This window comes from Tamandua tetradactyla, chromosome 1 (genome assembly GCF_023851605.1).
Source record: "Tamandua tetradactyla isolate mTamTet1 chromosome 1, mTamTet1.pri, whole genome shotgun sequence".
Taxonomy (NCBI): Eukaryota; Metazoa; Chordata; class Mammalia; order Pilosa; family Myrmecophagidae; genus Tamandua; species Tamandua tetradactyla.
The window spans coordinates 13,886,254-13,908,541 of record NC_135327.1 but is presented as its reverse complement, the minus strand read 5'-3'; the positions used below and the strand labels follow the sequence as shown (position 1 = coordinate 13,908,541).

At 48.0% G+C, this 22,288-nt stretch overlaps 2 protein-coding genes and 1 long non-coding RNA gene across 3 annotated transcripts in view; 1 reads left to right on the top strand and 2 right to left on the bottom strand.

Annotated features, from left to right (window-relative positions):
• KIAA1755 (KIAA1755 ortholog) overlaps positions 1–1,316 on the bottom strand; it is a 42,971-nt gene extending 41,655 nt beyond the window's left edge. The window contains 2 exon segments of the mRNA XM_077156733.1: positions 770–946; positions 1,301–1,316. Of these exon segments, the coding sequence (XP_077012848.1) occupies positions 770–946; positions 1,301–1,316 (193 nt within the window).
• A 602-nt stretch (positions 1,317–1,918) lies between these two features.
• On the bottom strand, positions 1,919–7,467 carry LOC143683549 (uncharacterized). Its single transcript, XR_013175529.1, has 4 exons — positions 7,251–7,467; positions 4,881–4,950; positions 3,363–3,541; positions 1,919–2,033 (listed from the first exon to the last, which is right to left on the bottom strand). It is a non-coding gene; the product is annotated as an uncharacterized LOC143683549 (long non-coding RNA).
• A 4,635-nt stretch (positions 7,468–12,102) lies between these two features.
• The window catches only part of LOC143691021 (bactericidal permeability-increasing protein-like), a 43,201-nt gene continuing 33,015 nt past the window's right edge, over positions 12,103–22,288 (top strand). The window contains exon 1 of the mRNA XM_077168946.1: positions 12,103–12,229. The gene's annotated coding sequence lies outside the window, so the exon portion shown is untranslated. The remainder of the gene's footprint in view (positions 12,230–22,288) is intronic.

Here is a 22,288-nt window from a genome sequence, read left to right as displayed (position 1 = left end):
ACTGGGATGTGTGTGTGTGCGCGCGCGCGCACACACACACACACACACACACACACACACACAGCCCTCTCCCAGAGCATCCCAAACTTCTCAAGGTGCCAGTCTGGAGAGCTGGGGTAGAGGAGTCCTGGCCTTCCTCCTTCTCCTACCCTAAACCCACCTTCCACCCACTCCCCAGGCCGGGCGTGCATATCTCTGACCTTTCACCCCAAGTTTTGTGAGCAAGTCCCTTCTCTCTACTGCAGACCCTGACCCTCCTTGTCCTGCCCTGCCTGGCTGGCTGGGAGGGGACTTTACTACCTGTCCCCCATAGAAGCTCCCTGGAGCCACAGGGTGCATATTTGACTCTCCAGCCCCGTCTGAAACAGAAAAGTCCATGCCTACCCCAGGTTTTGCCCAAGGTCCAAAGAGCTAGAATTCAGTTTGTGCGGTAGGTTGGGATAATAGCAAAGTTTAGAACTCGTCAATCTTACCTCCTGGGATGGAGGGACCAAGGCCCAGGGAGAAGAAGGAGCACGGTGGGGGCTGTGCAGTGCCAGGGATGGTGGGTTCCCACGTCCCCTCTCCCACCCTCTGCCCTGCTGGGGACTGGGGCAGCGACGCGGCACCCGGGAGGAGGGACCCGAGTTCCTCTCAGAGCAGAGGCGTCAAGTCCCACCCAGGGCATCCCGCCACACCTCCCCTGCCTAGCTCGTTTAGGGGTTCCGGGAGGGCTGTGCCCCACCAGAAAGGGGCACAGCGAGGTGGTCCAGGCCTTGGCAGGCGGTACCATGGTGACAGGCTCCAGGAGGTGGTGGCCGCTCCTCTCCTGGGCTCCCGGCTCCGTCGGTCCGCGGGTCCGTCGGTCCGGCGCAGCTCGCGGCTCCTCCCACGGCCGGAGCGAGCCGAGCCGGCTGGCCCAGAGCCCCGAGCCCGGCCTCGTCTGGAATGGGGGGCGTGGCGGGGGCTGCGAGAGACAGAGAGACAGACAGCGACAGAGAGGGTGAGGGGGTGACGGGCGGGAAGCCGGACGCTGGCTGCGCGGGGATGGCCTCCGGGGCCGGGGCGGGGCGGGGACGCCGCGCGTGGGGCCAGACAGCGGCCTCTGTGTGCCCGCGCCCCACTCCCCGGGCCGCGGCGGGGGAGGAGAGGCCGGCGCCCCCTCCCGCCACCACCCCCCCCCCCCCCGGGAGGAGGAGCTGGGCCGGGCGTCTTCCTCCCCGCCGCACCCCCGTCTGGGTCCCGCCGCCCCGCCCGCCGAGGGGGCTAAGACTGCAGACCCCGGAATCTAGTGGGCCAGGGTTTGAGCTCAAAGCCTAACCCGTTTCATAGCCCATCTCTCACCTCCACCCCACATAGTTTAGTCGGTCTTTTAGCAGGGAGATTTTGAGCAAAAGCCATTCCACTTTGCTGTGTGACTTTGGGAAAGTCCCTTCACTTCTCTGGACGTCCAGCTGCTCATCTTCAATTTGGAGTTCAGAGGACCCCTCAGTGGTGTTTATTAAGCAGACAAATATGTCCTAGCCAACCTGCAGGAGTCAGTCTGGATGGTTTTGGTTTTACTCTCCAGCCATGAACATGGGAGTCCAAAGCCAACAGATCTGTCCGTGTTGGGTACAGAAATCTGCTAGGTGGAGGGAACAAAGCTTGGAGGTTTTGGAGTCTCAGTTTTGCAGTCAGACAGAACTGGCGTGTCAGCTTGTGTTCTGGAGTTGCGGGCAACAACGGATTCTGACTTAATTAAGCAGAGAAATAATTTCTTGACAAGGTATCAGGTGCTTATAAAATCCATGAGAAGGCTGGGGGCCTATCCTCTGGAAAGGCCAGGGATAAATAGTCTGCTCCAGGGGTCCCATTAACAGAAATGGATTGGAAACCCTTGGAGACTGATGGAATGACATCAAGACAAATAACCAACCAAAATAGAACTTACCATGTGTCAAGGACTGGTCTAGGTCTGTAACAGTTGTGAAGTAGATTCTATTATTATCCACAATTTTTTCTCATCTTTTCTTTTTATTTCTTTTTTTGGGGGGGTGCATTCCAAATATTATCTGCGTTTTACAGAAGTGAGAAACTGAGGCACAGGAGTTTTGTAGCTTGCCCAATGTCGATAACCAGTAAACCATGGAGCCCAGCAGTGGGCCTAGGTCATCCAGTCCCAAATATTATGCTTTTCAACACCTCCCTACACTACCTAAAAAGAGCCCAAGAACTCTTGCTGGATTCAAAGCCCTAAACGACAGATTTTTATAAGCTTCTCTGGACTATGTGCCCACATCCCACCAAGACTGCTCATGTGGAAACATTGGCCCCCAAAAGGAAATTAGGTTGCATAAGGTGTGGAGAATGGATGTAAAATTGCCACAGACAACTAGTGTTTATTACAGTCCACCCCTTGGGCCTCCCCAACATCGTTCACGCCCTTATTCCCGTCATGTTCTTCCAGAAACACTCTCTGCAGACATCGCACAATTCCACGTGCAACCAAAAGCACACGCACAGCTGCATGCACACACACACATGCTCACATATGCCTGCGTGGTTTGACTCTGTGCTGTTTGTGACTTCAAGGAGGTTACTTTGCTTTTCTGAGCCTCACATTCCTTCTTTGGAAGACAGAGAGCACATAATTATTTCCTCATGGGGCTAGGGTGGGGATGAAATAAAGTTAATGAATATAAAGTGCTTTGCTCCGTGCCTAACAGAATGATTATACAACATATCAAATGGTGTTGTTTGTTTTGGGGACTGATGGTTGTGAAATCAGTCTTCAAATAAACAGGCACAACTGTTAGATTGGATTTGGTTCATCTCCCAGGGATTTTCCAGAATATTTTCCAAGGACTTTTCAAGTATTCATTTCCCCATCTTTGGTAAATGAATAAGTGAATCATGTTCCTATTGCTGCACTAAATTTAGAGAAATAATAAAATCGGTTCCTGGCCTTGCATATGGCAGAGTAGAGAAAGCAGAGACGCAGCAGGAGAGATGGGGCCTGCTACTGATTTGCTATGTAAGCTTGGGTAGATTTCTCCCTTCTTGGGGACTCTGTTTTCCAGCATAAAAAAGAGGTCATAATCCTCTCCTCATAGACTATTGTGAGAATCCAATGAGATAATGCCTTGAAAGGACTTAACACAATGCCTGGCATATAATAGGTCCTCAATAAATAGCAGCTCTACCTAAGATTCTGAGATTCCCAGGGCCAAGTGTTAAGATACCTCACTGAGCACAGGTTAGCTAAGGGGAAGGGAGTTGCCTAATTTAAGCAGAATGTCATGAAATTCAAAATCTCCTCACTCATTCATTCATTCATTCAACATATGTTTATTTCTTTCCATGACAAGGATGACAGATACTTGATACACATGCATACTCACCCCTCCTGTATCCAAGGCAGACATCACTAATCAATCCTGGAACTTCCTGTTTAGCCTAGAAGCAGCCTCAGAATCTTCCTCCATAAAGAGCCCAGGCAGTACGGGTAAACCATTTGAGTTGGCATTGATACAAGGCTCGATTGTCACTTGTGGCCCACAAGGCATAAGGCAATCTGGCACTGTGGAGAAGATGCAAGCTCAGGAGGCAGAAGTTTTGGGTTTGAATTCTGCCTCAAAGCTCCCTATAGGCTCCCCTATAGAACCCACATAGACCTCTGTTTATAATCATATGTCAAAGCCCCTATAGATCTCTGTAAGACCCTTCCCCCTAAAGCCCCCTATAGGTCTCTGTTATGTAGTGCCATGGAGCGCACCACTCAGCTGTCCCTTCAAGAGAGAGGCTGCTGCAGGAAGTGCAGTAAGCTGTGTGTGCTGAAAGCATCTGCTTCAGGGATCCCTCAGCCCATGACTTAGTACAGATGAAAAGGCAGCATCGTTTCTGCCTGATGTGAGACTCTTCTATGAGCAATCTTAGCTACAGAGCTTCCCATTAGGCTGGCTGAGAAGTTCTCAGAGCTGCACTACAGTCAGAAACTTTTTCTACCCAATCCTTCCTCCTTCTCCCTCTCCAGGGTATCAGACCTACCTCATGGTCTCTCCCTGCCAGCTCCTGCTCCCTTTCCCCTGTTTCCTTCACAGGCATTGCCCTAATGAATCTTGTTCTTCTAACTTCATCTTTGGCATCTGCTTCTTAAAGGAAGCAACGTACACAAAGCACTGTGCTGCATGACACTGCATTGAAAATGAGTGGGGCTCTCTTCTTTGATGGTGAGAATAAGGGGTGGCTCAGATATATTGTGAGGCTGGGGCAATGAGTGTCCCAGACCAGGGAGACTGAACGACCCAGTAGCATAGTCCATAGCCTCACCCTGGATGAAATTGGCATTTCCCATCAAGGATCCTTGATTGCAAGTGACAGAAATTCAACTCACCCTAGCTCAAGTGAAAAAGGCCTTTAAGGGTCTTATAAGTGAGAAGTGGCATCAGGCTTCTGTTACGATTCTGCTGATGGCTCCTTTCCTGTGGCCAGGGGAGATGGAACCTGGAGCTCCAGGACTGCGTGGTCTTGGCTTAGCAATCCTCATACAACGACAACATCTCTTTTTTTTGACATTTCTACACAAATCCCAGAGAAGACCTGGATTGGCCTTGGTTAGGTCAGCCTCATGTCTCATCCTGAACCAATCCCTATGGTCAGGGAGGCTCTCTAACTGGTTGGAATGGTCTCTGCCCACCCTTGGATGGGAGCCCCATGGTGGCTGCCTCTACAGGACTGTGTGGACTGGGGAGAAGTTCAACAGAGAAACCAGAAGAAGGAGGTGGAAACACAGGTCAGGTCGACAAAAGTGTTGGTGATGATTGCCCACTTCATACACACTGGGAGGAGAAAAGACATGGTTTCATCCCTCAATGACCTCTCTTCTCACAAGGGAAATATGATGCTTAAATGATTGTTACCAGCTTCTGGAACGGGAGTGAAGAGCACCTGTGGACACACAGTTTCATCTTCTCCTAGGACACCCGTGGTCTGGTGGATGGAGCAGAGATGGAAAAAACTCATGAGAACAGAACTTCTCAGAGCCCCTGAGAGAGACTCAAAAATGCACCTTGTTTGACCCTCACCCCAATCAGGATGGTAGCATGAGATGCTTCAGGACTCTGTCCCCCTACAGAGGCTTTGAACAACCAGGAAGAACTGGCAGAAACATCTTTCTCAAAGCTTCAGAAAACAGTTAAAGAACTGCAGCCACAGGGCAGGCACTGAAACAACAAAGAGACTACTTAAAAGCAGTAGGATCTCATGGCAGGGGAAGGTTTGTACTGGACATATATTCCTACAATAGGAAAAAAAAAAGAATAAGAAAATAAAGATACAATGACAGTTAAATACAATACGTGATCCTGGATGGGATCTAGCAAGGGAAGAGAAAAGACTCAAAGGGGCATTATGGGAACAAAGGAAGAAATAGGAATATATACTGTAAGCTTTATATCAATGAATTGTAAGCTTTATATCAAAAGAATTTCTTGATATGCGTAAGTGAATATCCTTGTTCTTCAGAAATGTACATGGCAGTATTAAGTATTCAAGGAAAATGATAACCTGCAGTCATGTGTCCAGTAAATGAATTGATAAACAGACAGGCTGATAGACGGATAGAGAGGATGATACAGCAAATATGGCAAAATGTTAAAATTGGTGCACCTGGGTATCTGAAGGGGGTACAGGTAGGTTGGAGTTCTCTGTATAGAGTTTGTATTATTATTTTTATAACTGTCATGTACATTTGAAAGTATTTCAGAATAAGAAGTTAAACAACAACAGCAAAAACTGTCCTGGCTTATGGTAGGGAGGTTTACCCAGAGAGGGACGACACGCCCAGTGTCACACTGTCCAGCCAGGACAACTGTCTCTGATACGTGGCCTGCCTCCAAATTGCCTCCTGATGGAGGAGCCCGTGGTATCTACGGAGATGCCCTGAGCTCAAGTTCCTGCCCACCCACTAACGCCCTCGGGGAGATCGTGGAGTTTTGCCTGAATTCTCTGAACCTTTGTTTTCTCAGTTGTGCAAAGGACCCAGTAACCTCTGCTTTGCGTTTCTGCCCTGGCTGCGGTGAGGCCACAGCCATGGACATTTGCTGTGTCCTGTGAGGGGTGAGGCCAGGAGATGCAGTTGCTGAACGCCCAGTCCAGTCGGCGCCAGGGGCAGCGTGCTGGGTGCTGGAGGGTGAGGGCGGACTTGACAGGGAGCCTCTGCCCCTGTGTAGCTCATGGACCAGTAGGGAGTCAGACTTCATAAGGAGTACACCAAACAAATGGTGGCAAGATCTTTAAAGGAAATAAAGATCGCTTATCAAAGGAAGCCGATGGATTCCAGAGGCTCTGGGAGAGCTGCCCTGAAAGCTTAAGCTGAGATCCATAAAGAGAGGAAATGTTAACTAATGAAAGAAGTCAGGGGAGAGCATTACAGAGGGAGCAGCATGTGTAAACGTCCTGTGGTAGGAGAGCATGTTGGAGGCATTGAAAAAGGCAGAGAGTAAGGGGCAAAGGGAATGAGTAGAGGTGGGCACGGCTTTACAGACCACAGAGAATAGTTTGAATTTCCTTCTCAGAGCCACGAAAAGCCATGGCAAGGATTTATGGAAGGGAGTAACATGATCAGATTAGTTTGTTTTTTTTAAAATCCCTCTAGCTGTCGGGAAGACACACCAGCTGGGGACATGTGATGGGAACCTCCAAGGGCAGTGGACCCCAAGAGCCCGAGCTCAGGGGGATTTGGGGCTAGAAGCCTCAAGGCAGGGAACTCTGAGCGCTGTCATGCACCCTTAATCCATCCCTTAATCCTGCCCCCCCACACACACACCTCTGGGCCCAGCAACTCCTGGGTTTCTCTTTTCCCTCCAGTTAAGTTCATTCTTGTTATTATAGGACTGACTCCATTGATGACTCATCCGGGACTTGGGTTCTGGTTCCAGACGTTTCTCCTCTGCCGGCAACTTCGGGCTACACAGGGCCTGCGGGCTGCGCCCCTCACCATCTGGGGAGACGGCCAAGAGCTCCTCCCCACTCCCAGCTAGGGGGAGGTCTAAGGAGGAAGGAGCTGGGACCCTGCCAGCCTCAGGCACCACCCACGCTTTCCTGCCTCTGGTTTCTCTCACCTTCTTCCCTACCCCAGGGGACCCCTTTCTGCAAGTCCTGTTCACGCTTCCGGGACCCCCTCCTCTGCGTAGCCCTCTCCGGTGGCCCAAGCAATCTTCCCTCCCCACCTCAGCTGCGCTATCATGCCATCAATCCTGTAGAAGTGACCCAGACCCTGGGGAGCTTACCTTCCGGTGGGGGTTGCAGAGGAGTGTGCTGAGGGACTGTGAACGCAAAGGTGGTCGGAACCTAGAGGAGGGAACCGGTGACTCCCCCTGAAGGTGGGGTCTGGAGAGATTTCCCAGAACTGCTTTTGCACCTGGGTTTTGAAGGAGGCGTTCACTGTGGGGAGAAAACACAGCAAAACAGTGTGTGCAGTGGCACAGAGACGTAGAGAAGCATGCGTTCACGCAAATCATTTCTATGATGGGTGGAAAGGGTGTGTCGCATAGAAATGTTTGTTGAATGGATGAATAAATATTTCGGGAGTGGACACTAAAAGGTTCAGTGCGGCCACGTCAGAGTTGACAAACTGGCAGCATATGGGCCAAATGCAGCAAACAGAAAGTGGGAACCAACTCCAACCACAAACTTGAGTTGGTAGTCAACATCTAAAAACTGGAAGGCTTCACATAAAGTTCTAGAGCTGGATGGCAGCTCCTGCCTTCAGCCAGGCATGTGCTGGCCAGCTCACTGCATTTCCCACCTGGTCTACTTCCCTCATTCACTCATTCACCTGGTGGACATTGGTGTATTCAACCCTTTGTCTAACCCGTATGCCCTCAAGATTCTGGCCCGTGAGCTGCTTGCAGCCAGGCACACAGCAGGCGCTCAGTTCATGTTTGTTGGCTAGATGGTTAGATGATGGCAGTGGTTTTAACACATGTCCACAAATTGCTTAGCACTTCTCCGTTCAGAAGGTGGAGACTACTTCCCTTCCCTTCGAGGTGGGTGGGTGAGAGACTCACTTTTAAGGAATAGAATGTGGCAGGAGTTACGTGGTGAGATTCTCATGACTGAGTGAAAAAAGACATTGTGGCTTCCACTTGCCGTCCGGGAACACTTGCCACCATGCTGCTGGGACACTCAGGTACCCTATGGGAAGGTCCAGGTGGTGAGGAGGAGGCCGCACCAACTTGCCAGCCATGTGAGCAGGTCACTCACTTTGAAAGTGGCTCTTCCAGCCAGGCAGGCCTTCAGCCAGCAGCCCCAGCCAGCAGCCGGCTGCAAGACGCTGAGACCCTGAGCCAGAACCACTCAGCTAAGCTGTTTCCAAACACCTTCGCCAGGGAACTGTGTGAGACCATAGATGTGTATCATTGTTTTAGACTGCTGAGTTGTGGGGTAAGTTGCTATGCAGCAATAGATAATTAATACGGATGGATGGATGGATGGATGGATGGGTGGATACAGGGCATGTGGGGTGGGGAGGGAATTTCCAGTGGGAAGATAGATAGAGGTCAGGTTCCAAATAGGTCTGTCATCCTGGAAAGTTGGAAGGAGCTTTTAATCCAGGAGTGCCATTGTCCTAAGTTTTAGGCAAGTCCCTCAGGCTGCTAGATGGGGGAAGACGGAGTTGTTGAGCCATAAGCTGAGAGATCAGTAAGAGGTTGGAGCAATCATCCTGGAGAGACCGGGTGTCCTGTGTCTCCAAATCCAGCTCCTTAACAACAGTCCCTTCCCGCCCCCAAGTCCTTCACACCCTGTGGTCCTGGCTCTGTCATCCGTGGGCCCCAGTTGGCCCTCGAGGTCAAGACTTTGGCATTTCTCAGAGGCCAAGCCTTCTCCTCACTCAGAGCCTTCTTTGTGCAGAGGAAACAGTTGTTCCCTTGGCTGCTGGGGGACCCAGTGCAAGGTCAGGGGCTTGTAGGAGCCAGAGAGGTGGCGTGAGGGGCTTCTGGCCTTCTGTGGAGACCCTGCTGGTCCTTAGGCATGAGGGGGAGACACAGTCACCAGCCACCGTGAGACCAGGTCAGCCCTGAGAGCCAGTGTGCTGGGGGTGCTTGAAAGGGCCCAGCACATGCCACAGGGATTGGAACCCTGCCCCCTGCCCCCTGCCCCCTGCCCCCTGCCCCTGGCTCCCTGGCGGGCAGCTGGCTGGGGAGCAGGGACTGGCCACCAACTCAGAAGTTTCCAGTCTGACAAAGGGAAAGAGAATGTCACAAATTGTGCACTGGATTTAAGGGCTTTCACCTAGCAGTGACATAGATAAAGAGCCATTTTGAATTTTGAAGACTCAGGTCAAAAAGGACAATGTAAATTGTCTCATTAATAATCCTTTAAATTCATTACAGGTGGAAATAAAAATTTTAGATTTGGTAGTATAAATGAAATATCTTATTAAAATTAATTTTACCTCTTTCTCTTAAAATATGGTTACTAGAAAATTTTAAAATTACCTCTGTGTCTCACATTATATTTTTATCGCACAGCACAGCTCTAGAGGAATACTCTCCAGGCAATTTTCCGTGAATATGGTTTCTGATGGTCCCCCCTCTTAAGAGAATTGGGCAGAAGAAAATGCAGAGTACGCACTTGGACAATAACCTGTTCTAGGACCATAAACACCAGAAGTGAAGTCAAAAGACAAAGGACAATCTGGGAAAAATTATTTGCAGAGTAGATCTGAGATAAGGGCATATCTACTATATAATAAGCTCTTTAAAAATCAAGAAAAAGACCGAACGCCAAGTATGAAAATGAGCATGACATGAACAGGCAATTCCCGGAAAACATATATACCACGGGTCACATGAAACGTTTTAATGCGGATTAAAACCACAAGGAAATACCATTCCTCATCTGGCAAACTGGCAAAAGTTCAAAAGTTTGATAGCACATGTGAGTGAGGCTTGAGCAAACAGCCATTCACACATTGTTGGAGGGAATGCCAGCTGTTACACTCTGTCTGAAAGATAATTTGGTAAATCTCAAACAAAACTACTTATTCTTTTGCTCTCTGACCTAGCAATTTTACCTCTAGGATTTATTCTAAAGATGCATTTTCACAAATATGAAGCAACTTATTCACTGTGGGATTATTTAAAAGAGCAAAAGTTTGGAAATACATGAATGTCCATCCACAGGAAATGGGGTGAATGAGCTTTGGTGCCACGTGGGTGCTACACAGCTGTAAAAGGGATTCTATGAGCCGTGAGGCAGAGACCTCCAGGACATTGCGTTAAGTTAAACAATATCAAGATGGGAAGGACTGTATTTAGTGTGCTACTTTTTGTGTAAGAAAACAAAAATATGTACATTTTAATTAATTAATCAATGCAAAAGAAACACAAGAAAGATAAATCAGAAACTTATTGAAAATGGTTACTGTGCTGGTTTGAAAACATTATGTACCCCAGAAAAGCTACGTCCTTTCGATCCTGATCTGATTTTGTGGGGCAGACCTAATATTATGGGGTAAGCCCTTTTGATTATGTGGCGTCCATGGAGCTATGACCCACTCAGTTGTAGGTGGGAATTTTTCATTAGATGGAGATGTGACTCTGCCCATTCCAGGTGGGTCTTGATTATTTACTGGAGTCCTTGAGAGAGAGCCCACACAGGGAAACGTTTAGGAGAAAGCTTAAGACACAGATGTTTGGAGATGCAAAGGAAAACCCCAGAAGGGCCCACGGGATCTGCGAGAGCCGTTTGAAACCAGTGGCTGGAGAGGAGTCCAGCAGGCTTCGTCATGTGCCTTGCCATGAGATGCTGAGCAAGTCAGAACCCAGAGTCTTGTCCTGGAGAACGACGTGAGGGCCACAGACGCTTAGAGAGGAAGCCACTGGAACCGGGAGCCCAAAGCAATGACCAGGGAGTAAGGACCTCAGATACCAGCCACGAGCCTTCCCAGCTGACCGAGAGTTCCTAGAATCAAGGTATCTTTCATGAGATGCTTTAGTTTGGACATTTTTAAGGCCTTAGAACTGTAAATTTGTAACTTAGTCCCCTTTATAAGCGTCGTTCCATATCTGGCATGTTGCTTTTGGCAGCATTAGCAAATAAAACAGTTACTCGTAGGGAGTTGGTGGGAAAACAATGGAGAAAAAGAGACGGCAGGGAGATTTTTCTGAATACATTTTAATATAATTTTGACTTTTGAACTATGTAAATATTTTACATTTTCAAAAATAAGATTCCATAAAAAAGGAGAAGAAAGTAAACCCTCAACTTGGGTACAAAGGGAAACAAGTGAACTTAGCTGTTTATCCAATAAAGAAAAGAATTCACTCAACTACCTTTGCCCCCGGGCCTCTGACCCCTTCATGAAGTATAGTCTAAGGATAAGGAGAACTAGAAGGAAATCTTGAACTTTACTTAGCAGTAGTTGGTAGAGATATTGGTGTTTAAATTCTAAAACTTTTACTTGCATATTATATGATAAAAGAAGTGGGTAAATATATTGAGGTTTGGGGGACCAGAGTTCCCTAAGATGTTAAAAATATGAATGGCAGGGCGGTGCAACGGTGGCTCAGTGGCAGAATTCTTGCCTGCCATGCCAGAGACCCGGGTTCGATTCTCTCAGCCTGCCGATGCCAAAACACACATATATGGAATGGAGGAAGGCTCTGTGGATCTAACTGGAGACAGGTGGAGGGTGGGATGGAGGCTGTCCAAGGCAGCCTGTAACGGCTTCCCCAACCTTGCTTTCTTGCACTCTGGAGAGAGGTGTATAAAATGGGGAGCCTCTTAAACCCCAGTCTCTCCCTGCAGCAGTGTGGCCGGCCTCCCCACGCCCCTGGATTCCCCAGCATCCTTCTCCTCTAAACTCTGGCTTCCCCTGCCTGTGTTCTCTTGGGATGGCCCTTTCCCCTCTATGGCCCCACACTGGGGCTTGGCAGCCACCTAAGAACACCCCAGGTCTCTTCCCCACAAGTGAAAAAACTGGACAGGTGCGGCCGCTGCTTTGGTGGCAGGAGGGAGGGGCGGGATCACAAGGAGCCGGCTGAGAACTCAGCTCACAAGGAAAGGCCTAAAGTGCAGCTGTGCTTGCTTTCCTTCCTGTTTTCCGCCTGTTACCCTGATAAGCGCGGTCACTTTTCTTCCTGCCTGAGCAGAAAAGTATAAGAAGCCAGTGAAAGTTTTGAGCAAATGTAGATTTTGACGGTCCTTCCGACTGCCCCGAGGAGAGAGCAGAAGGAGCCCGCTGCAGGGGTTCAGGCAGGAGGTAATGGTGGTTTCGATGTTGGGACACGGGGTTAAGGATAGGAGGAAGAAAGAAATGTCTAAAAATGAAAAAAAATTCTACAGGAGGCAAAATCCGCAGGGCTAAAGGTTGGCTGACTCACGGTAAGGAGGATGGAAGGGCCTGGATGTCACCAGGTTCCTGGTAGCAGACGGGGCACACGTTAGTTGGGGACATGGTGGAGGAGCAGGATTTGGGGACAATCTATATTTAGTCTTGAACTCCTGAGTCTGGGGCCCCGGCGGGACATACCTGCCCTGGGCTATGGAGAGAGCTGAGTTAGGGTGACTGGGGAAAGAGCTTGGTTGTTTGAGATGGCTCAGGAGTGCTGAGCAGGCAAAGAACAGGGCCTAGGATAGAACCCAGGAAGTCCTAGGGCTTTACAGGTAGAATAAGATCCCATTTAGGGAACCAGAGAAAGACCTGCCCAGACCTCAAAGACAGTGAGGAAGCATCTCTTGAGTGAAGCCAAGGGATGTTTCCATCGAGAAGAGATGGGCAGTGTTAAGACTACTCTGAGATATACTAAATCAAGGACTAAAATATGAGCACAGAATTTTGTCGGGCATTAAATGGAAATAAGCACAGCTCTCTATGGACTGATGTGGAACTATCTTCAAGGTTGTATTAGTTATCCACTGCTGTGTAACAAACTACTCCACAACTCAGCACTTTAAAACAGCAATGAACATTTATTATCTCAGACAGTCTATGGCTTAGGAATTCCGGAGTGGCTTAGCTGAGTAGATCTCGCTCAGGAACTCTCAGGAGATTGCAGTCAAGATGTTGGCCAAAGCTCCACTCATCTGTAGGCTTGGCTGAGGCTGGTGGACCCATTTCCAAAGTGGCTTAGTCCCATGACTGATGACGTGGTGCTGGCTGATGGCCCCCTGTGGAACTCTCCGTAGGGCTGCTTGGGTGTCCTCCCAGCATGGCAGCTGGCTTCCCCTAGAGTGGGGATCCAAGAGATAATAAAGCAGGTAAGGATTTATGACCTAACCTAAGCCACACACTGTCATTTCCACGGTATCCTATCCTGGTCAGCCCTGCTTATGGGAGGGCTATGTAAGGGCGTGGATACCAGGGGGCAGGGACCATTGGGGTCACTTTGGAAGCTGGCTTCTGTAAGGCAAAGGAAGTAAGGACTCAAGTACCTTCAATTTGTGGAAGTTTTTGAAAAGCCACCCATTGACGTGAACATATGATATCTATTTGCTTTTACTTTCATAGAACATCTCTGGGAGAATATGCTTTTCACTGTTTACCCCTTTGTATTGTTCACACTTTTTCCTATTCTATTTTATCTAGAACTAAATTTCTCTCTCTATCTCCATATATATATATATATTTAAATTATCAAATGACCAAAAGGAGTCTCCATTGAGTTTGGCAAGAAGTTCTTTCATTCATTCAAACAACAGACATTGATTGAGTTCCTGCTGCATGCCAGTACTTTTCTTGGCACTGAAAACAGTGCAGTGAGCAAAACCAAGAGAGTCTGCTCCCCCCCCCCCCCCCCCGACAACCTAACCGGGGAGATAGGTGGTCGGCAAAAGAGTATATAACCCTCAGGAGGTGAGGAGTGCCACAGAGAGAAAGGCAAGGGGCCGTGTGCGCAGGGGAGGGTGGTGTTATACAGGAGGTGGGAGGTGGGGGCATTAGTGGGGCTGGGCGTCCTGGGGGCAGGAAATGGATGCAGGAGTGGGGGGGCTCTGGCCAAAGAGACAAATGAGGCTTTGAGGAGAGATAGCTGAAGAGGGGAGGGAGGGAAGCTGGAGGAGGGCCTGGAATCAAGGGTGACTTTTATCTGATTTTATAATGGGAGAGTCTTGGGAGCTGAGAAGATGCCAGAAAAAAAAAAAAAAAAAAAACAGGCTGGAGGTTTAGGAAAGGAGGGCAAGCCCCGGGTGGGGAGCTGGGCCTCAGCCCAGAGCTGAGAGGAGGTGGGGGTAGGGGTGGGGGGCTGGGACAGTGGCGGGGGCGTGCATGGGGGTGGGGCGAGTGGAGGAGTGAGGAGTGGAGCCACTCGCCTCCCAGGGGGCCGAAGGCAGAGAAGGCAGGAAGGAGAGACGAGGGGCAGGGCTGGAAGGCTTAAGGAGGGGGTGCTCCAGAGGCAGCTGAGGGACCTTTGATGGTCCCAGCCCCCCCCCCCCCACCGCCCAGCTGCTGTCCTCTGTGATCCGTGGATGCTGTGATCTCCGCAGCCCCCCTCCACGTGGTCCCACCCCCAGGACTCACAGCTCCCAAAACCCAGACCCGTGGTCAAGACACGTTCCCCATCTGCCCTTGGGGAGGCTCTGCCTCCACTTCTACAACAATATTTGAAATTCTTAAGATACTGTCCTTGTCTCTTAACGTGAACTTCAGGCCCCAGCTCCCCAGTGGCTCCCCACTGCTCAGAGAACAAAATCCAAACCCTTCAGCATGCTCTCCAGGGCCCCAAATGGTTTGGCTTCTGTATTACTTTTTAAAAACACAGAATCTAGTACGTTCTAAACAAACGTTTCCTCATGGTGAAATATAGCATAGCTATAAAGGCAGAGATGTATAGTTTGAAGAATAATGATGAAGAGCCTTGAACCCATCTGTCTGCATTATCCCTGAAGCCCTCCCAGCAAAGCCCCCTCCCTCCGCGTCCCAACCCAAGGCAACCTGTTCCCTTGCTTTTCTCTATATGTACATTTATCCCTTATATGTAGATACCTTAGCAAAAGCTTATTTAGCTTTGTCTGTTTTCAAACTTCATAGAAATGGAGTCAGACTAAACATATTCTTCTATTCTTGCTTCCCTCCCTCCCACGCCAGCATTCTGCTTCCACGTTTATCCATGTTGACACAAGCAACTGAATTTCATTCATTTTCACTGCTATATAGTATTTCCTTCTCTGCGTGCAATGCAATGCAATGCATCTGTTTTCTATTTTTAGTTGATATTTGGGTGGCTCCCGGTCTTTTGCTGTTATAACAGTGCTACTTTGAGCATTTCTGCATTCCCGCACATGTTGCTGATATACAGATATGGGAGGCTCTTTGGGGAAAAAGTAGGAGTAGAATTGTGTCTGCATTTATGCTCACACCACAGGCACGCATCTTCCGCTTTACCAGAAAACAGCAAGCGGTTTTCCAGAGTAGTTGGGTGCCCTGTTCACACACCCACCAGCTCCCTCTGGAGCCTCTCATCCCTTGGCATCTTCAGACTTTTCATTGTTGCTAATCCAGTGGTCATGTCTGGATGTCTCCTTTGATCCTAATCTGCATTTCCTTGGTAATAAGGTTGAGCATCTTGTCTCATGTTTGTGAATCATTTCCATCTCTTCTTTTATGAAAAGTCCCATCATGTCTTTTGCTCCTTTTCTATTGTGCATTTATTAGAATGTTTCTCATTGATTCATAGGTGATTTTATATGGTCTAGATATTCACTCTTTGATTGGTTATGTGTGTTGCAAGTATTATTTGCAGATTGTGACTTGTCTTTCATTCTCTTGATGGGGTCTTTTGGTGAACAAAAGTTGTCGAATTTAACGCAAACTTATCAAATATTTTCTGTATGGCTTAAACTTTTTGTAACATTTAAGAAATTGTTCCTAAAAGCATTTTCCATAAAGATGACTCCTACATTTTCTTCTAAAGTTGTAGAATTTTTAGCATTTACATTTAAATCCTTAATTCATCTGGGATGGATTTTTAAATGTATGGCATAAGGCAGGGAAACATTTTCTTTTTTTTTCCCATATGGCTAGCCAATTTTCTGGCAATATTTATTGAAAAGACCATCCTTTCCTCCTGAATCTGCAACACAGGGTGTGTCATATATCAAGTTTCGATATATGTGTGAACATAAAAATGTTTAGGAAAAAGTAAAATAAAATAAAGTGATATGCAACTCTTTGTCCCAAGCAATCCATACCTAGGAACTTATCCTAAAGGAACAACTGTAAATATAAAAAAACAAAAACAAGCCAAAAAAAACACAAAACAATTTAGGTCAAGGATATTGTTTATTAGAGCAAAAAATTGGAAAGAAATCTAATTGTATATCTAAATGAGTAAATAGCTTAAATATATTTTTTTATGTTTCTGCAATGGAACATTTTGCAGTAATCTAAAAAGGTGGTAGATATTGATATGGTGAAGAAAAGAAATGAAAAAAACAGATTGAAATATTCAAAATATCAGACTGTCGAATCACATATCTGCTATAAAGTAGTTATGTAATATAGAAGTAATATATGTTCATAAATACATTACAAAGAAAGAAGGATTTATATCAAACTGATAGCAGTTTATCTGTATTGTTTGATTTTCTTACAATGATTTTGGATAGGCATAAATAAAACACATTAACTTTTTCCATGTTAAAAAAAATATTAATGCTGCAGCAATTCAACTCCTAGGTATTTACCTAAGAGAAATGAAAATTTATGATCACACAAAAACCTGTATATGAGGGCTTATAGCAAGCAATTCCATTTATAATCATCAAAACCTGGAAACAATCCAGAGCTCCTTCAACTGGTGAAATGGATAAACAAACTGTAGTACATCCATACAGTGGACAATTACTCAGCAATAAAAGGAAACATGACTAAATACACATAAAACACGGATGAATCTCAGATGCAATTAGGACAGGCAAAAGAAATCAAAAGACTAGAAGCCTGCAAGCCCTATAAATCCAGGTATATGACATTCTCGAAGAAACAAAAGCATAGGTACAGGAAACATAGCAGTAGTTGCCAGGGACTGAGATGCTGGGAGGAGCTGGCAAAAACCGGACACAGAACTTTTGGAGGTAATGGCACTGTTCCTGCGTTTGATTATGGTGGTGATGGCTTTGGGTTTGTCACAAATAGAACTCTGCCCTAGAAAGGGTGGATTTCGCTGTCTGCCAATTGCACCTCAATAAAAAAATGCAAACTGTAAAAAGGTGTTGCATAGAATGCCTTTGTAAATCAAAGTAAGCCAATAAAGTGAAAGTTAAAGAAAACTAAGTTGTGTAAGAACATTTAATGACATGGGGGGGCATCCACAATATGGCCAAATGAGTAGCCGTGCTGCACAGCTGTACGGCAGGCTTTCTAGGTGTGCACGCGTGCGACGTATATGCTGGTAGAAAGAAAAACTGCTAAACACCACAATGGTGTCCAGGAGTCTCTCTGAGTGGAGGGGTTACAGCTTATTTTCACTGTTTTTCGCTCCCTGTATTTTCTATTTTTCCCCACGCTGCCCGCGGTTTGTCCCAGCTCCTCGGAACTGCTGGAGTCCACGGCAGGCTCAGGGAGACTGGGAGGGAACAGAAACGCCACGTCTGGGAAAATGGCAACCCCCAGATGAACCCCGGGCCCCGTCTTCTTGATGTTTATATTTTCTCCCTGGGCAGACGCCACAGGAGCCTGGAAAAGGAGGTAGGAAATTCAGATGCCACAGGCATCCTTGTCCTCCTGTCTCCCCCACTTCCTGGCTCCCACAGAGACAGTGTGAGGTCAGGAGACGGGCTTTGGTGCTGAAAGGGTTGAGTCCCAATCCGTCACATATTACTGTGTGACCTTGGGCCATTTACTCAACCTCTCTGTGCCTTGGCGCCCTCCTCTGGAACATGGGGATGGAGATAGCACCTTCCTTATCGGGATGTTGTGTGTGTGTGTGTGAGTGCACACAATCACGTGTAAAGAGCTTAGAATGATGCCTCTCATCATGGAAGTGCTCAGTGAAGGTTTAGGCAAGTGCTGTCAAAAACCCAACTGAGAGATATATTAGTCCATTGGTCCCATCTCAGGGGATGTGGTGGTCAGAGAGAATTGTGGTGTTGATAGCCCCCAAATATTTTCTAAATGATCTCAAAACACATTTCACTTGTGTTTTGGAGTATCCTAAAGGGAGCGTGCATGGTCTACAGAAATGTTTCCTCATGTTTCCTCTCTTCAGCCAGCCACTTGCCCACCACCATCAACCCTCGCTTTGGGGATCCCACTTCTCCAAAATCCCTTCATTCGGCCAACGCATGTTTATCGAGCACCGAGTATGTGCCTGCTCTAGATCAGGGAAGAAATCAGATAAGGGTCGTGTCCACAAACAGCCAGGCCCCAGAGCCAGCCCCAGACCCTTTGTCGTCTCTCCCTGCCCCTTTCCTCCTTATTCTGCCACCCAAAATCCAAGAAAACCATGCTGCCCCTCCTCAGCAGATGGCGGGGAGAAGATGTCAGGTCTGCAAAGTCAGAAGCCCCTTTAGCAGGCAGGACTCCAGCAGAGGCAGCACTTTAGGTCACCAGGCACCTGTGTCCTGTCCCAAATAGAGAGTGCCAGCCCCTGCCTGGCCTGAAGTACAGGCTCAGCAAGTGGAGACCTCATTTCACAGTGCTCCTCTTGCTCTCAGTTGAATTGGCTGCAATTTCTGGGCACAGAGCCACACTGTTTTCATTCCTTGGGGAATGACAGTTCAGGGTAAGGCACATGGCAGGACCTGCCGGGATGGCCGGTGAGCTGATCTCTTGCAGAGGCCATGGATGGCCCATGTCAGAGTTCACTGGTATGCTGGGGAGGGGCTGGGGGAGCTCACCAGCCCAGCCAGGGTTTTTTCTTTCTAAATAACAGTGGCCCACACTGGCACAGCCCTCCATATCTTCTGGCACTCTCACCCGGCCACTTTCCATCTGCGTAATCTTCAAGGCACCTCTGCGAGCTCCATGGGACGCATAGAAAGACTGGGTTCGGACTTGATCTCTGCAAAACTCATCGGTAGCTATGAGACCTTGGCAACCTGCCTGACCCTCAGTGGCTCTATCTATAAAATGTGACCATTAGCTGCTGCTTTGGTGGATAGGATTGAATGAGATGGTGTATATGGCAGCTTTTGAAAATGCTGGTCTTTCCTTCTTTCTCAAGAAGGAAGCCTCTGCCTTCAGTCTGTTGGGCAGCTGGCCACAGACCCCAGGAGACAACTGCCTTTTGTGGTTCTTATCGCCTGCGGTCACCTCAGTTACTCAGAGAATCAACTAATCAGAAATAGTTGCCAGCAACAGAAAACAACTGCAGCTCATTTGAACAAAAAAGGAATTTATTGGAAGGATATTGTTTGACTTACAGAATCACAGAAAATTCTCCAGCCTCTACCCTGAAGCCACAGCGAACTTTTATAAAATTAATAGGAAATGCACACTTGGCATTGTGCCTTTCATATAGTAAGTGCTCAAAAAATGTTATAATAACATTTATAATAATATAATATATATATTATAATATAATAACTAGTAATAATAACAAAAGCACATCTTACCATGTGGCACATCGCTCAAAATCCTCTAATAGCTCCATTCTGTCCACCAAGGGGATCCTAGCCTGTGGGCTGTGCATACTCAGTGCTGGTGGGGCCTGTAGGTTCTGAATTCTCTCAAAGGGTCTGCAAGCTCACATATCCATGGGGCATTGTCTGCAAACTCACTTATCTATGGGGCATTGTCTGCAGGCCCAAGGCGGGAGGAAACACTCTCACTCCCCCTCTGCCTGCCTCTCAGCTCTCCCTTAGGAGCTGGAATGGCTACTCTGAGTGGCTGAATCCTGGGACGTTGCTTGACCTTGTATCTAGCAGGCAGGAGTCCCTGTGGCTAAATCCTCACGTGTGTCCTTTCTCTCTGTTCTTCCACGTTGTGCCACGTACTCAGGAAGCTAAGCCCAGGCTTGCTCTTATCCTCGCTTCCCCATCCTTGCCAGTCATTGTTAGGATTTCTCTCCCAGGCCCAAGCTGGCAGGGAAGGGTTTGCGCACTGGAACGCCCCAGGACCAGCTTTTATTCCAGCCCTGCCCCAGCCATGGGCTCCCGGCCCAGCTGACAATGAATCAGTCTTTTGTTTCTGCATGGAACAGTCCTCTGTAGCTTCAGCAGCCCAGATGCGTGATGGGGACAGGTGGGCAGGTAACTAGCAGGGCAAGTTTTCGGCCTTCCAACGTCCTCCTGGCCAAATACTATTAAATGTCATTCCTGGCTCCTCGTTTCAAATGTCTGCAATTTGGGGGACTAGAAAAAATGCAAACTCATTTAACAGAGTTGCTAAATTTGTAATGGCTTTTTCTTAATCAGTAGGCTTTGCAAATTTAACGGCTCTCCTGCTCCGCCCGTCCGTTCATCCTCCATTATCAGAAGGACTGCTCTGGAAAGGCACATCGGCTCGCCCTGCTTGCTCTGGGCCTACCCTGCCGCCAGTTTCCTCGGGGGTTTCCATTCAGCATCTACACGCTCACCTGGGACCCTCTTCCCTGCAGAGCGGGACACTGGTCTGCGATGGCGACACACATACTTCAGGGGTGGAGTAGCCGAGAGTTAGGATGGTGAGGCCACAGCCCCAGCAATCAGAGGCGACATCGTTTCACCACGCTTCCTTCCTCTTACTCAGTAGGGTCTTGCCAGACTGGCGGAGCAGGGCTCAAGGGGGAGAACCTGCTCGACCTTCCTTAGCTGAACACATCCAGTCAGTTGAGCTGCAAGGGGCGGAGTGAGCGGGGGTCTTCCTGCCTCCCCTCCCCCCGATGCCCCATCCCCGGCCCAGGCCTGGTGGGCCAAAGGCTGCCTGTTTGCACTGGGTCAGCGTAAGGTGCCAGGGAAAGGCTGGTGAGCAGGATGGGCTTCCCCGAGGACCCGGGTCTCCAGCCCGACTGGGAGGTCTTGAGGGGCTCTGGCCACAGCGCAGAGCCTCTGCTTCCCCGGGCTCCTGGTCCACAGACACCTTCCTTCCTGTTTTTGTTTTTTCTTTCAGTGATTGTTTTTGTTGAGATATAATCACCTAAAGTGAGCAATCAGTGGTTCACAGTATCATCATAAAGCTGTGCATTCATCATTACAGTAGACTTTTGAGCATTTTCATTACTCCAAAAAAAAAAAAAAACCCAAAAACATCCCATGACCCCCATATCCTTTGATTTTTTTTGTCTTTTTTTTTTCTTACATATCTGTCCATACATTGTATAAAGGGAGAGTCGGTCCCTTTTGTCACAATCGCATGGTTATACCTTGAAAACTCTATAGTTATTCAGTCATCGTCAGGAATCAAGGCTATTAGGCAATTCAGCAATTCAGGTCCTTTCCTCTAACCACTTCAATGCACCAAAAACTGAAAAGGGACATCTATATAATGCATAAGAATAACCCCCAGGATAACCTCTTCACACTGTTTGAAATCTCTCAGACACTGAGACTTTACTTTCTATAATTTCTGTTCCCCCTTTTGGTTAAGAAGCGCTTCTCATTCCCACAATGTGAGGCCCAGGCTCAGCCCCAGGAGTCCTGTTCCACGGTGCCAGGGAGAATTACACCCCTGGGAGTCGCGGCCCATGTAGGAGAGGGAGGCGGGCGTGAATCCACCTGCCGACTCACCTTTGAGAGAGAGGCCACATCTGAGCAACAAAAGAGGTTCTCTGGGGGTGACTCTTAGGCCTAATCATAAGCAGATTTAGCTTCTCTTTTGTAGGAATAAGTCCCACTAGGGAAATCCTCAAGATAGATGGCCTGTCCCATCAAATTGACAGTCCCAAGTGCTGGTGAGAATATCAGGTCTTCCTCAAGTGGGGAAGTTTAATATTTCCAACTTTTTGAGGGACTGGGGAAAAAATGCTTGGTTATCTTCTGCCCAGCTTACTCTGGGATGTGTTTGGGGCATCACACCAACCTGTACAAACCAACAAGATCTCACTCCCTAGTCATGGTTCCATGTAATTACGGTGTTGGAATAAGCTGACCATACAAGTTCAATTAGATGGCACTTTACTTTTTCTTTCTCTCTCTCTCTCTCTCTCTCTCTCTCTTTTTTTTTTTGCATGGGGAGGCACTGGAAATTAAACCCGGGTCTCCGGCATGGCAGGTGAGAACTCTTGCCAGCTGAGCCACCTTGGCCTGCCTGGCACTTTACTTTTTGATATCACCTGAATAATATAATGATAGCTACCATTTCTTCCCTTCCTAGCACCAAGGGGATTTGGCTTGTATGCCAGTGTGGTTGCCAGGGCTGGGAATTTGTCAGGAGATTAGCCATACAAAAGGGGCACTGAGAGAG